At 41.7% G+C, this 17091-nt stretch overlaps 1 protein-coding gene across 3 annotated transcripts in view; it reads left to right on the forward strand.

The window, feature by feature from the left end:
- LOC124621758 (DENN domain-containing protein Crag) overlaps positions 1-17091 on the forward strand; it is a 315880-nt gene that overhangs the window by 217408 nt on the left and 81381 nt on the right. For all 3 annotated transcript variants that reach the window (XM_047147171.1, XM_047147172.1, XM_047147173.1), the window contains 2 exons: positions 13993-14059; positions 15889-16020. In XM_047147171.1, the coding sequence (XP_047003127.1) occupies positions 13993-14059; positions 15889-16020 (199 nt within the window). The remainder of the gene's footprint in view (positions 1-13992; positions 14060-15888; positions 16021-17091) is intronic.

Raw genomic sequence — 17091 nt, forward strand, 5'->3', positions numbered from 1 at the left:
GAGGAAAGATAGGGGGTGTTAAGATAGGCAAGGTTAGAATTTCTATGAGCGAGAAGTGGCCCGCTCGGCACAATTCCGCCTATCAATACTAACTCCACGTCAAATGTGACTGGTAGCGAGCAAAAACCACGAATGCAGTCACACAGCGTAATCAAACATAAGTCGCCCAAAAGACAATCGTTATAAATGGTGCAGTGCTGTCTGTATGCTCAGACAGGTAAAAGAAACAGTGCATCTATTACATTAATACTTACAATTTCTAAAGCCCAGTCTTCTTACGATAAAGAGCGAATTTCTCGTCCCTGCGCTACCTATCAGCAGCACTCCAGAAGAATTACACTGCTCATCAGCAAGGGCTGGATAAGAGCATCGATTATCAATCAGGGCTGTTTGGGATATCGGTTATCGTACATAATTCTATAAATGTAAATGACGTAACAGCCGCGGTATTCCGAAATAAAATAAAGGTGTGAACAATGTGATTTAAGTTAGTGAATTTGTGAAAACGTTTTCTACGTTTTTCCACCCGAAACTAAAAGACTCAAACTAAGCAAGCACCCCAGTTGTGAGACTTCTCGACAAACAAGAGTGATTACTCCTAATCTAATAAAAAATTTGATTCGTTAGTCAGTTAGTTTTAGTTAATGACTTCACTAGTAAGTAGGATGTTTGGTTAGTTAGTTAGCTAGTCAGATGATTTGTTTGATAATTAAAAGTTGTGTGGCCACATGACCACGAAACAAACAAAACTTATCCAAATCTGCAGAAAACATTAATATTTGGGTCAACATTTGTAAAACTCTAATTCCTCCCTCTCAAACCCCAACCTATAGGGAGAGTTTTAGTTTTAACAAATCAAAATTTATTAAGTAAATAAGTATTTTTTATTCATCCATAACCATTTTACAAGCAAAAATGAGAACATGGATTTTCTTGAATTACAACGCCAACTACCAAGAAACAAAACAAATATTTGAGACAAAATGTATGTAGTTGTTTATGTAGAATCTGATTCTGCAATAAAAAATGGGGTTCCCATTTGAAATTTTAAAGTTGCCTCCCACCCCACCCCCTCAAAAGTAATCAACTTTGGATTCTACACATTTTTTCGTGTGAAGCTTATTTTTCGAGTTATTCTGGTTTGTCAACTTAAAATTTACACCCTGTATAAAGCATTCAAAAATCAAATTTATTTAAAAATTTCATTATTTTTCAATTTCAGGCATGCTTTACTTATTGATTTTTATATCGGAAGGAAATTCTAGCTAATTTTTGTTCTTTACAGCTTGTGGGCGTATAAACATAATGGATTTTGCCATGAAATCATCAACTGCTGTCACATGTTTCATCTATATGATTCCCTTACAAATAATATCCATTTCTGTAATCTCATTTTATTATTGAGTTGGGCTTAAAATTGTACTTTGTGTTGTACTACATTATGCTGCAAATTTATCAGAGATAATTCGCCACATAACTTAAATCCCTGTAATGTTTTTCCATGTTGTAATTAACCCAGTTTGAATAGTTTAGATTCATTTCATGTAATACATTATGTACCTGTTGACTTTTATTTATAACATCTTTGTACTTCTATTGGGTATAGAGCAAACCAAGATACTTAAATTATATGAATAGTACACAGTGTGTCAGTGTTAAAAAAAAAATTATGGGGTTAACCTAGAAGAAAATTGCCTGGTTTAATTTATCTGAAAGTAAGTCAAGCACTTCAGATATCATGATTAAAGTGGAAAGTAATTAATAAAAATGGGAGATACTTTATATTGAAATAGGAAGAGTATGTTGTTTGCATATGTTGCTAATGAAAATTATATATTATGTGTCATTTCAAGAGGGAATCCTCTACACTTGCTCCCGCTCCCTGCCCCCCTCCCCCCCCCCCCCCCCCCGCCCTCGTTCCTCCCTGTCTCTCTCACTCTATAACCTCCCCCCCCCCCCCCCCCCCCCCCCAAACTTTTCCTTTTGTTTCCACCTTTTCTACTTTTACTTTCTTGTTTATAATTTTCTATGCCCTTCCTGTCACATTGGCTATCTACATTTACAATCTTATATCTCTCTTCTCAGATACTTCATTGCTTGCAATTTTCTTCTCTCTTGCTGAACGCATTTTATTCCATTTATTAAACTCCCATTCAGTAAGGCGCTGCTCCCATTCTTTGTCTACCAATATTTTTTCTATCTAAATTTTTACATATATGAAACACCTGTTCCTTTTTCATTTGCATTTTATGAGGCATTTTCTGTAAATGAACAGTAACAATATAGATACCCAATTGTAACTGATTGAATTGTGGTGTATTTTTCCATGTGGTTATTCTTTCTGATTTAATTATCTCTTTACTGTCAGCTGTCTTGGTTACAAATACAGTCTTCTGTCTGTATGCTATAAACATGTTTTGTAGATTATTGCCAACAGCTGTTACATGCCCTAGGTAGTGCATGACACAAAGCTGTCTATATTTATTTTATTATTACAGCCAGTTTCAGTTATCAGTGACTTTCATAGTATTTGTATGCAGCAAATAAAGAGCATAAAACTAACACTAATGCATAGGCTACATTCAATTAAAATTAGAGATTACATGAAGTAGTACTTACAAAAAGTGATATATTTGTTACGTGTAATGTAAGTATTCGACATGGCAAAGTTATCCATACAGCCTCATATTGCATCAGAACTGCTGAACATGAAAGTGACAAATCATTGGATCGCTTTATGTCATATGTCTGTTGTCTGATACTCTTTGACTCCATTATGGTTTACCTTACAAACGGTTGTAACACTGCCTTACATCTAACACACCACCGTTGTCTTTTTATTTCAGTACATATTATCTCTTGGATATCCACTTTTGTGAGTATTCCAAATGATCTGTAATAAGTCAAAACATCTTATAACCACTTTGTAAGTTAAAACATTTAACAACAAGGTTTGTCTCTCTCACATTCAACAGTTATGTTGTGACATCAGGCCTTAATAATATCCTTGCCATGTCAAAATATTGATATGGCACAAAACTAATATACACTTTATGTATGTATTGGTTTGTGCAATCTTAAATTTCAATTGAGTGTACTCTATTAATTTCTTTTTGTTTTATGCTCTTATTTTCTGTATGTAGATGCTGTGAAATTGGTTGAAACTGATAGTCGTCGTAATATTACAATAAATGTTGACAGCTGCGCATCGTACACCTCAAAAAATTTATGCTACATCTTGAAACATATTTACCTGTAGCCTGTCTTCCTTTTGTTGACTGCAATCAAAATTGAGGTCTACTTATTTTCTGCATTAATTTTCATTCATGCAAGGATAACTTAACTGTTCTTGTCCCAGAAGAGAACACCACACAATGACTGACACAACAAACTTTATTAAGTCTAGAAAACAACTTATTATAATGCGTACACTAGTCGTGGAGTGACCTACAATAACAGTCTGATAGCACACATGAGTTATAACTGGTGGGTACCATCTCTAAAAGCTGTTAGCCAGCTGTAGAGTGCATGGATGAGACGCTGCACATGCATCCATGAGTGGTGGCTTCCAGAGGTCGTTAAACTTCTAGTTGATCTGCCGACTTCTGTGGCCCACCTTATAAGTGTGCACCCAGATCTCTGGTTTGGATCTATGTGGGGTCACTACACCTGTCACCCCCCTTCAGGGAGGGGGGGGGGGCATTGCTGATCCCTGGGCTGAAATGTGGACAGCTGAAATGTGGACAGCTGCAATGTGGAGACAGCATCCATATCCATGGAGGCTTTGGAAGCAAGAGGAGTGAGCAACCCATGATCACTGGAGACCTTAGGATACAGCAAAAGAGGCCGGCACGAGGAGATCCCCAATGCCCCACTGCCGCAAGCTAAGGCTGATCCTGTGACATCGAACCAGTAAAAGGTATGTACGCCATCTGGAACGCCAACGGAGCTGGTGCAGAGGCTGCAAAGGCATAGGTTCTTTGACCGAGGCACTGTGGCAGGTAGTCCCTTGTGCATACGGTATAGATGTAGCAGCCTTTCTTGCAACAATGCCTGTTGGTATCCAGCATGGGCACCAAACGAAACCACACATCCAGACTGCTGACCCTTGTGTAAAACCTATGTGCAGGAATATGATGGTGGGCAAGATCTAGGACAGAAGAGATCGTGCAGTATCCTTGGATGGTGCGCAATAGGCCATCAGAAAAAAATTTAATGCCTCTTCAGTGGGGAAGTCTTGCGGATATTTTTCACCTGGGCCTTAAAGGTGCGAACCATGTGCTCAACTTCCCCATTAGCATGTGGATGAAAGGGAGGGGAGCAAATGTGGTGAACATTTGACCACACACAGAAATCATGAATCGCCTGAGACAGAAACTGGGTTCCATTGTCAGAAATGAGGGTAACTGGAAGACCTACTGAAAAATTTTTTAAGAGAGCTTGAGTAGTGTCCTCAGTAGTGGTCAAAGGGCAGTGGACCACATATGGAAAACACGAAAGCTCTGTTAATGACAATCAGCCAGAAAACATCCAGAAGCATACCCGCAATATGGACATAGATGCATTCCCAGGTCTTGGTTGCTGGAGGCTATGGGGAGAACAACGGCCTGGGTGCTGCCTGTTTACTAAGACACTGAGGGACACACAGCAACCAATTGTTCCAGCTCTCTGTCAAAGCCAGGTCAGTAAACATGCCTGTGAGTAAAGGATTTAGTGCTGGAAGCACCCCAGTCCCCCTCATGTAACTCCTGTAAAATCTACCACCACAAACTCTCAGGAATGACCACCTGGGGAACTGCACCAACCATGGAAATGATGACGACGCCATACAAGACCAAGAGATGATGGCACAACACAAAGTAGTTGTAAAGAAAATTGGAACAGCATCCCAGTGGATGAGAAGACCAACTCTGTTGGACAAGGCAGACTACCTGTCTGGCTGAGGATGGGGTTGGCCGCTGTTGCCTTGGTGACTCAGGTACTAGTGATCAGAAAACCATGTACTGTTTGGAGACATCCAAATGAAAACACTTGAGCTCTTCCCAATCCAACCTGGGGTCTGGGCCAACAGGTAGCCGGAATAAGGCATCCACATTGGCACAGTGCTCCATAGAGTAAAAAGGTATGTCATTGCTGTATTTGGAGAGGAACAAGGGACACAGCTGCAACTTGTGGCCCACCCAGGTGGGTAGATTAAATAACAAAATTAAGGGCTTGTGGCCCATTATTAGCTGAAATTTGGTGCCATATAAGAAAATGTGAATTTTGATGACCTCATACACAATGACCAGAGCTCCCTCCACAACCTGAGAGTACTTGACTGAACGTTTTGGGTGCAAATACCAAGTGGCTGCTCCAAGCTATCTGCATTCAGATGGGCAAGGACCATAGGCATTGATGCGATCGTAGTCTTATAATCAATTGACTCTAAAGGGTTCGAAAAGTTTGGGTCTGTTAGTTACTAGGTGGTCTAAGTCATTGCCTTCGCATGTCAGTTCACTTACTATCTGCTCAAAACAATTTTCAGACAAGACATTTCAGAACAACCCCCACATGAATCCCTTTCTCTGGCATCAGTTTTAATTTGCCTGACTCTCCCATTCTATAGCTGGCTGGTTGAATTCTCCTTCTGTTACAGTAGCATGGTCAGAAAACTTACTCATGGTATTTGTCAAGTTGTCTCTGAGCTGCTCCTGGTGCAACTGACCTATAAATTCATCCCATTACCATGTTTGACCCTCATTTGATCCTTAACTTCATGCATATTATTTCACATTTGGAGTCTACAATAATCTCACTATATACAACAAAGTGCTTTACAACAAAAAATTCACCACAAAGCATACTTGACACTGCATATTAACAGGATGTGTGCAGATGTCTTCAGTATGAACTGTTGTTGCCAAACTTATATTTAGCTCACAAGCGACTATGAACCAATAACATCAGACCCTTACATGCTCCTTGGTGCTCAGCTGTTAGTCACTTTGTCGTTCTTATCCAGATGTAAGAGCAAATGTCAAGTATTTCTTCTTGACATTTACTTCTGTGCCATATATGAAATTTTATTAGTTAAATATTTTGAACATGGCTGCACATCAGCAATGGTTACAGAATAGCATTTGAAGTAGACACCCAACCAGTTGCAATAAATGGTGGTTTGCAGTTAACCTTTACCATGGTTTCATGGGATTTAAAACTGTCTTCCTCAGAAGGACAAGAAACAAACTTCACATTACAAACAGTCAATAAAGCTATCTCCACATGAAATGTGTTGGCAATGGTCTGTACATCCGTAAGTAAAAATTAAGGCCCTTAGAATCAAGGCCTTTGTCACATCAATAAAACCGAGCGGGGTGGCGCAGTGGTTAGACACTGGACTCGCATTCGGGAGGATGACGGTTCAATCCCGCGTCCGGCCATCCTGATTTAGGTTTTCCGTGATTTCCCTAAATCACTCTAGGCAAATGCCGGGATGGTTCCTCTGAAAGGGCACGGCCGACTTCCTTCCCAATCCTTCCCTAATCCGATGAGACCGATGACCACGCTGTCTGGTCTCCTTCCCCAAACCAACCAACCAACCACATCAATAAAACCAATCACATAAAATACCAGACCATGTTAAGAGCTACGTGCATACTCAGCATGTTCTTTGGATAGTAATTTTGACTCCTCTATGTGATATGGTCCAAGGCAGTTTTATGATTATAGTATATCTTCTCAGCAGAAAATATGGCAACATGCTGACCATTTTGATAATTTCTTAAGCTTATCATTGTTATTAAGGAAAATATGCATCCAGTGATTTATGTTCAGTTTCTCTCTCTGACACACACACACACACACACACACACACACACACACACACACACACACACACACACACACACATTCAGAAATTCTTCTACGACGTAAAAGAAGTTGTCAGCAGATATTATTTTAGTTTCCCTTTGAAGTTAATTTTTTACCCATTAAATTCTTTATACCAATGGATAGTTGATCAAAGATGCAAACTGTCTTCGGTTGTTGAAAACAAGCTTCGTAAGGGAGTAAATGTACAATGGTGCTGTTGTCAGTATGCCCAATTATTTAAAGAGATATCTACAAAAGGTTCTAGAGTAGATATCAGACATTATTCTTATTATATGCTTTTGTGCAATCAACACAGAGAAACAGTTATTATCTTGGATGTTAGTAACTGCTTCAGCTGTATTTAGTCCATTATTACTAGATCACTACCAGTTTTGAGGCCCTAAAAACTACATCTTAAAACATATGACTGAAACATTAGAGCGGAAAAGCTCGGAACCTTTTTTATCCAACATTCATTGTCTGTCAGAATAAAACACCGCTAAAAGGCAGTATGTCATAGAATACAGTCAGTATGACCACGCACAGGGCTGCATCTCTTGTACGTGGTTCTGTATACCTTTAGGTCGGAGATGCGGACCCATCCACTATATTGGAATCCGGTTGTTTTATTCTATGACATACCGCTTTTTAGCAGTTTTTTGTTCTGACAGACAACAAATGTTGGATAAAAATGTTTCAAGTTTTTCCGCTCTAATATTTTTGTCACTTATTCACCTGAAGCCGTGTCTTTTAGTGCCATGAAACCAGTAATAAAGGATTGAATACAGCTGAAGCAGTTATTAATATAAGATGATTACTTATAGCTGTGGTTGCCCTACCTACAAGGTTGTCCACAAACAGTTATTAATTTTCAAGTGTTGAAGATATTCCATTAGGCATAATTATAATACTTGTATCAGCAGCAAACAGAGCTATTTTTGCTCCTTGAATAAGTAATGGTAGATCATTTACATATAACAAAATAAGAGTGGATCCAATATTGATCCCTGAGGTATACCTGTAATGGTTATTCTTCATTCAGAAGATGCAGTTTCATTGTGTACACTTCCTGAGTTTCTGTACAGAACACTCTGCATCCTTTTAGTTAGAGAGAATGAATACACAGTAAAGGATCAGAATCAGAAGTGTTAAGTAATCCATAAACACATTGTTTCCAAATTATTGCTGTGGCTCTTGCAGTCACTTATTACTTTAAGATTGAGTACATAGGTTTGGACTTTGTCATCAGTGGGGATGTCACCGCCAACTGTATAAAATACGACATAAATAATATGTGGTGTCACCGCCAGACACCACACTTGCTAGGTGGTAGCCTTTAAATTGGCCGCGGTCCGTTAGTATAAGTCGGACCCGCGTGTCGCCACTGTCAGTGATTGCAGACCGAGCGCCGCCACACGGCAGGTCTAGAGAGACTTCCTAGCACTCGCCCCAGTTGTACAGCCGACTTTGCTAGCGATGCTACACTGACAAATACGCTCTCATTTGCCGAGACGATAGTTAGCATAGCCTTCAGCTACGTCATTTGCTACGACCTAGCAAGGCGCCATAGCATTTGATATTTATCTTGTGAAGCATGTACAGCCAAGAGAGATGTTCACCAATTGTGGATTAAAGTTAAGTATTCTACTAGTTACGTCCGTTTTTCTAAGTTCTCATTTCCTTGTAATGTTCCAGACCTCACGCCAGCCTGCGTGAGCTTAACACGTGCCTTTCGGCTACCGGTCCTAGTGGATTGGCTGTCTGGCCAGTCCACTACATAATACTCTTTGGTAGTGATGTGAGTTTAGGCCCCCTGCTGGGAGGAATGTTTTCGACATTCTAGTGCACTCATTTCACTATTAACAATTGTACTGTGCACTTGCATTTCTCTTCTACGTCCATTGTCACTAATAAAGTATGTGTTACCTGCATTTACTAGCATTCTGTCTCATTCTGCGAGCATTCGTGACCAGAAACAATACATATCTATTAAATTGCTTTTTCACTGGATTCTGCAGTTAAGTCACTTATGCCTTTGTAATCCAGTGACATAATGACAGTATGTTAATATGTGGAAAATGTAATACCCACTCCACTGGAAAAAATTATTCAGATCTCCGTACATCTTTGTGCAGACATCGTTCTGATTGTGCATGTTCAGGATAAGAGCCATGTTGTGACTCGCCGATCATTCAAAGCGCCACCGCGCAATTAAGCGGCCAGCCGAGCAGCAGCTGCTAGACTGGGACTCAGTGCTCATTCGAATGCTAACATGTACACATGTCTTGCTTGTCAACTTACTCTGTGACTTATATGTGTTGCGTCGTTCTGAAATATATGTGTTAAACTTGACGTTACAACAATTGGTGACGAGGTAGTGGATTTTTTCTTTTCACCGTTGACCCACAGGTTTCCATGGCTACTGTCAAGCAACTATTGCAAAATCTCCTTGAACAGCAAACACTTCTAACAGCGGCGATTCGCGATTCCGTCGCGGCGTCAAATGCGGGGCATTTCTAGGCGTTGGCTATACCTCCTTTTCCTCCTTACGATGAGACGCCGGAAGACTGGTCTGATTATGAAAAACGTCTTCGACAGCACTTCTTGGCATTTCATGTCATGGACGAACAACCATGTAAGTCTCTGTTCCTTTCCTGGATTTCACCTCAAATGTATCGGTTGTTGTCGCAATTGTCTCCTTTGAAGGATCCTGCGTTTTTGTCCTTTGCTGAAATGTGCTCACTTCTGTCTGTCTATTTTCAAAAGCAAACGCATGTGGTAGCCTCTCGTGTTGCCTTCTATTGTTGTCAAAAACAGCCACATCAATCCTATCGCGCTTGGGCTGCTGAACTTCACGGCCTCAGTCGAAAGTGTCAATTTGTTACTGACATTCACAAAGAATCCTATGCCGATTCCATGGTACGGGATAGTATTATCCAGTCGGCGCCCGACAAAGAAGTTCGGCAACGTGCCCTTCAGTTGGCAAATCCAACTCTAGATGAAGTTCTCTCCATTGCACAGTCTTTTGAAATTTCTCGCGCCGCTGGGGCGCAAATAGAGGCATGGGGTGATGTCGGGGAAATACAACCTCTGTGCGCTGTTGACGACGCGTGCGGCACGTCCCCGCTGGCCGACGTGGCCGCAGTGCGCTCCCACGCGCAGCCTCGGCCTAACCGTAAACAACCCGCTAAAAAACTGCAGCAAAACCCGCGGCAACTTCCTTCATGCCCGCAGTGTTTTACGAAACATTCACGCGAGAATTGTCCCCAACGTTGGGCTGTGTGTCACAATTGCAAAAAGAAAGGTCATGTGTCTTCCGTTTGCAAATCTGACTGCATACATGATGTTCATGAACGTGACGCTGATTCTGATTCTGTGTTGTCTGTCAATTGCACTTCTTCCCTTTCAGGGAAGTTATTCCTCTCTGTCCAAATCCTTGGTCGAGATGTTCGCATGCAGGTGGATACCGGTTCTCCTGCCACTATAATTAATTCTCAGACGTATCTTCAGTTGGGTTCTCCACTCCTGTCACCTGTCACTCGGCAATTACGGATGTACAATAAACAGAAGATTTCTCTCTTGGGACAGTTTAATGCTGAGGTATCTTACAAATCCGTCATTCGCACTGTTCCCATATTTGTGGTCGACCAGAGTAACGCAGAGAATCTTTTTGATTTCGATGCCTTTTGTATTTTTGGGTTCTCCATAGATGACTCTGTCAATATCGTCTCTGATTCTATTCCTTATGCCCAATTGGATTCCTTTTCGACGACATTTTTGTCCCTTTTTTCTCCTGGGTTAGGCCGTGCAAACGACTTTGAAGCTCATAGCACGCTCAAACCCACTGCTCGGCCTAAGTTTTTTCGGGCTTGGCCCATTCCTGTGGCCCTTCGTGATCGGGTAAAACGGGAGCTGGATCGTCTCACTACTTCAGGGGTCTTGCTTCCTGTCACTTCCAGTGAGTGGTCCTCTTCTATCATTGTCATTGCTAAGCCACATGGTGATATTCGTCTCTGTGGTGATTTCAAAGCCACTGTAAATGCTCAATGCCTCATCGACACTTACCCTATGCCCCGTCCTGAAGAACTGTTCACTAAACTTGCTGGAGGCCAATATTTTTCTAAAATGGACTTGTCAGAAGCTTATCATCAACTTCCTCTCGACGCTTATTCCCGGCAGTTTCTGGTCCTTAACACACCTTTCGGCCTCTATCAATACCAACGCTTGCCATTTGGGGTTGCTAGTGCCCCTGCTCTCTTTCAGCGGTTCTTGGAACAATTATTGCTCCCTGTCTCTGGGTGTATCAATTACATGGACGACATTGTTGTCACTGGCTCCACCACTGAAGAACATCTTCAAAATCTCCACACACTTTTTCATGTCTTATATGTAATCTTCAGAAATCACAATTTTTTCAGGCATCTATCACGTACTTGGGGTTTCAACTGTCTCAGGATGGTATTCGTCCGCTTCAGCAAACTGTCGCTGCGATCAGTGCCCTTCCTCGCCCTACATCTGTAAAGGAACTGCAGGCCTTCTTGGGGAAAATAGCATACTATCACAAGTTTTACCATCTGCAGCTTCGGTGGCTCAGCCGTTGCATCGCCTGTTGCTTAAAAACGTGCCTTTTCACTGGTCCACGTCATGCGATGCGGCTTTCCAGAAATTGAAGACTATGTTGAAACAGGCTCCGTGCCTGGCTGCTTATCGACCTGGCCAACATCTTGTTCTTGCCACAGACGCCTCTCAATACGGGGTCGGTGCAGTCCTTGCGTGCCGTTTTTCTGACGGTTCGGAACAACCCATTGCTTATGCCTCCAAAACGCTCACGGATGCCCAACAAAAGTATTCTCAAATTGAAAAACAAGCTTTGGCCATTATTTATGCTCTTCATAAGTTTGGTGTTTTTCTCTATGGCTCAAAATTTTGTCTTGTTACGGATCACAAACCACTTGTTTCCTTGTTTCATCCATCAACATCACTTCCCGACAAGGCTGCACACCGTCTCCGGCGTTGTGCTCTTTACTTGTCTCGTTTCAATTATGAGATTCATTTCCGGCCAACGGCTCAACATGCGAATGCTGATGCTCTGTCTAGCCTTCCCATGGGTCCTGATCTGGCATTCGATAGGGATGAACTTTTGTGTTTCCACCTGGATGTTGCCGAGCAGCAGGTTCTGGACGGGTTCCCCATCACTCGGGACAGGCTGGCGGCTGCTATGGCTTCTGACCCTACCCTCTCCCCTGGTTTTACGCTGTATTCAGAAGGGTTGGCCAGATCGCCCGTCCGCTAAGACTTCTGATCCGTTGCGGAACTACTACGCTTTGCTCGGGATCTTGGTATCTATCAATACTCACAACGCAGTCCTCTCACCGTCATCGTGATGCCTGCACAAGAACGGACGCCACCAGGAGACGTGCCCATGCAGGAACCGGATGACCATCCTCTGTCAGAGCAAATCTACTCACCTCCTCCTCCAACGGACGCCGACACATCGCCCATGTCTCCTGTCATATCAACTGGGCTTTCCGCAATGGGCAGATTGGTGCATGGGTCACCTGCAGATTTGACCCCTACGTCTCCTGTCATCTCGACCTGTTATCATCAGGGACACTTCTGTCCGTACGGGAAGCCTCCTCCTCGAGACTACGGTGAGTCAAACAACGCCTATGGACAATAGCCATCTCCAGGACACCTCCATCAGGACCAGTGCAACAATTTCAAAGGGGGGAAAAGTGTTGTGACTCGCCGATCATTCAAAGCACCGCCGCGCAATTACGCGCGTCCTCTACGTGCGGCGCTGTCTGCCAGCCAAGCAACGGCCGCTAGACTGGGACTCAGTGCTCATTTGAATGCTAACGTGTACACATGTCTTGCTTGTCAACTTACTCTGTGATTTATATGTGTTGTGTCGTTCTGAAATATATGTGTTAAACTTGACGTTACAACAAACCAGCCCATAGCTGTGGGATGATAGTAATGTTGAAATTGCAACTGATGCTACATTTTTCCTCATTGCTTTTGCCATGATCCATCTGCATCTGTACTCTGCAAATAACTGCACAGTATGTGGCTGAGAGTGCACTGACTTAATAAAGACTCTCTGATCCACAAATGCACTTGCCATGGGGATAGCATAGTACATTGTCTGCAGTACATTTGTTTTTACACATCTCATGGTGCAAGCTTCAATAAATCTGTCTCTAGTGGTTATTTAATAGCTTTCAGATGTTGTGTGCACTCATCTATAGAGCATCAAAATTACGTATGAGAATCAAAAGTTTTAAAATATAACATACAAATTTCTCATGCCTAAAGTACCTCCATTTGTGATGTATAGTTGACATCCCACTGCTGCCAAAGATGCACCCTAATGTCAATTATTGAATTAAATACTTAACTGAGTTAAAAAAATAAACAAAATGGCGCTCTGACAATGCAGAACCATATATGAATTTTAAGTAGAAACAGGAGAAGCTATAACTTCCACCATTTTTTTCTCATCAGCTCATTTTCTGATATTGTTATTAGGACTGCTGCAAGTAAAGTTTTCAGTAACTCTTAATCTGCATAGTTAATCAAGCTTAGTATATGTATCCTAGAAGAGATAGAGAATCATACTCTCTACAAAGTAGACACAGATTTTGGTAGTTATTAGGTATTGTTTATGTAATAATGAAGACTGAATGGGTACAGATGGTTTGCACAATAGAGATGATCCCACATAATGTGGCAGTTGGTCTAAGCAGTGAAATAATCTAACATAAAGAATTGCATATGAAACATGATGGAAACTTTGCAGTAACCTCTACAAAGTATGCTTCCCAGCAGCACAGTGGAAATGAGCTAAAATGTTGTTAAATGGTGCTACCGACTTTGCGCATGAGAAACTATTATTTACACTTCTGCATTAGTATGTCCTTTATTAGCAATGTACCAAAATTTGTACAGAATTAAAACTGATGTTGATATGGGCATTATCTGGATTGACATAGGAAATTTAAACTATTTTCACTGTTATACTGAGTTACTTATAGAGATGTGTGAACGCATTGTTTAACACATTAAGTTTTTTTCAGATTAGGTGGTGTTAAGGGATTACTTGTACCCATTATTTATTCTGATCTTTTCTTTGCTTAGGTTCGGCAGCATCATCTCAGCAGCAGCTCCTTCCAGAGATTTTGTACCCTAAAGAAACACATACCAGGTGAGATATGCTAGAAGGAAAACATTCTGTCAGAAATCATAGCTACAAGGATAGCTTGAATAAAAATAATATGAGAAAATAGTTACTTTTTGTAAAATGTAATATATTGTAACAGTGCTCATGGGAATGAATAACTTGGAAAGGAAAATAGACCTGAATGCTACATGGTGACAAAATTACATTCAGAAGAGTTGAGGATGTGAAATGGCACACAAAAAGCAGAGAGAAAATTACATCAATGCGGTGTTTTCTTGAATGCATGGTACTCTTTTTCCCACTCCCCTATGATAATACTGCCTGTTATTACAACATTGTAAGCACACATTGATTCAACTGGTCAGTCATTATTACAGTATATTTACAAGGCCAGTATTGTATAAAAAAACTTCAGCATCTACATAATTACAACGTAACAAGTCCTTTCTTGACAGTAAATCATTGTTCAGTTTCAAATATTGTGAAATACAATTCACTTCTATCTTCTACGAATACATTTATTATTACTCTCTCTCACTTTCTCTTAAATTCTGTTTCAGTTTCTAATCACATTACTTTCCTCTCCTTCCATGTTGCCCCATATTTCCCTCATCTTGCCCCCACTGCCCTCATCTTTTGCTCCTCTCTCCCCTGCTGCCCGTCTGGCAACCCCCCCCCCCCCCCCACTGCCCCATCTCTCCCCCACTGCCCCATCTCTCCCCCACTGCCCCATCTCTCCTCCACTGCCCCATCTCTCCCCCATTTCTCCCAACTTTCACAACTCTTCCTCATTCCTCTCATGCTGCAACAGCTGCAACAAACACTCTGCACAGCTGCCCACCCCCCCCCCCCCTCCCCTTCCCAAATATGGTGCTTTGTCCTTGTCCCCTGCCCTTGCAACTGTACCCTGCCCTTGCAACTGTACCCTGCCCTTGCAACTGTACCCTGCCCTTGCAACTGTACCCTGCCCCTGCAACCAAACCCTGCCCTTGCAACCACACCCTGCCCTTGCAACTGTACCCTGCCCCTGCAACCAAACCCTGCCCTTGCAACCAAACCCTTCCCCACTCCCGTTACTATGCTCTGACATCCACCCCCTTAATATGGCCTGCACCCTTTGGTGCCCCCTCCCCCCCCCCCTCCTACCAATGCCCTGCCACCTCCCTTCCTTCACCCTACACCTGTCTTTCTTTCTGGTCACCCCATGCTGTGCTTTGCCCTTTCTACTGTACTCTCCCAATACTCTCCCACCCCAATTTACTGGCCCCCCTTCTGTCCTGCACTGCTCCCCCACTCCTCTCTTCTGACCCTTCTACTCTTCTCTACCGCCCCTCTTTACTCCATCTCGTCTTCCTACTCTCCAACTCCTCCTCTTATTCTAGTTTCCCTGTGCCTGCTTCTCCACTTACCTTCCCCTCACCCTCCCTCTCAACTTTTGTCTCCCAAACTCTGTTTCACTCTTCCTTATCCATCAATGGAATATAGAATTTCATTTTTACATATTTTCTCCTCAGTATTGAGTTACTGATATTCACGTGCACATGGACCTGCACAACATTGTCCCACCCATCTACATTGTGCTGGTACTGCGCTTTGACTGGCATTTCTAGCACGAGATAGTTGGCTGAGACAGTGTGGCCTTGTTGGTGTGTGTGTGTGTGTGTGTGTGTGTGTGTGTGTGTGTGTTTGTGTTTGTAAGGATTCATCTGTAAGCTCAGCAACATTCTCAGTCTAGTTTATGTGCATGTCAGCAGTGCCTCACTTCTACAGTAATGAGTTGGTCTTTATTCTTTCTGTTATCTGTACTCCACTAAGGAGATTCAATTACTGAACTTTCTGTATTATTTCTACAGAGATCCAAATGCTCCTGTTGCATTGGAGATTAGCATGACAACATGCTCAAAGTGCCATAATTGTTCATCAGTGCTGTATGATGAGGAAATAATGGCTGGTTGGGAACCTGAAGACTCAAATTTGAACACAAAGTAAGTACTGGGTTTCATCATGCATATCACTTAAAATGGACCATTTTTTTAGATCATTCATTTTTTCTTAATTTTGGCAGGAATCATTACATTAATGCCTAGTTGCAATCCGACTCCTGCTGTATCTACTAGCCAGATTTGATATATTGTTGAATAACTGCTCTTTCAGAAACAAATTAATTATAAACATACCTTTTGCTAAAGGTTAATTATGGTCGTTTCTAATACAGATTTGTCTCATAACCCGCAGCATATGTTTGTTGATCGAAGAGGCTGTTAAGAATTAATGAATAAGCAAGAAAACATTTTCAAGTAATAGCTGTTTTTCTTAATATTTAATGTATTAAAATTTCCAGTTATTACATAAAAAATTAAAATTATAACTGTTGCCAGTATAAAAATAACTGTGATCTAGCTGACCAACTGTGAACGTGTGCTTTTCTATACTTCCTATGAGCTCGTGAATGTTTATGGAAAGCCACTGAAAACGATCCACACTGCTGGTTGAAACCAATGATAAAAATTTAAAATTAATTAAACATGTATGCTTTCGGCCAGAAGGCCTTTTTCTGAAATAGACAACATACACAGACACACATTCATGCAAACGCAGCTTGCACCCATGACTACTGTCTGGTTGCCAAGGCCAGACAAGAGACAGTGGTTATGTGTCCGTGGGCTGCATTTGCTAGAATGTGTGTATTTATGTTGTCTATTTCAGAAGAAGGCCTTCTGGCAAAAAGTTTATGTGGTTAGTAATCTTTTTCTTGTGGCTGTCTGTGACTCAATGTCTCAGCTGTGTGGTGAGTAGTAATCTATTCTTTTTGTAATATTGCCAGTTAAGCAGTTACAAAATGGGACACTGTTGGTGGAAACATCAAGTTTCCAACAAATGACAAACCAGCAGAAAGCCAAAACTCTCGGGAAGTGTCCCATTGAGACTAAGCTCCACACCACATTAAACTGCGCTAAAGGTGGTGTGACATGCAGAGACCTGATGCATATTCCCAAAGAAGACTTGAAAGTTGAATGAGTCCAAGAAAGCACTGTAGATGTGCAGAATGTTATGAA

Source organism: Schistocerca americana, chromosome 7 (assembly GCF_021461395.2).
Source record: "Schistocerca americana isolate TAMUIC-IGC-003095 chromosome 7, iqSchAmer2.1, whole genome shotgun sequence".
In the NCBI taxonomy this organism is placed as follows: domain Eukaryota; kingdom Metazoa; phylum Arthropoda; class Insecta; order Orthoptera; family Acrididae; genus Schistocerca; species Schistocerca americana.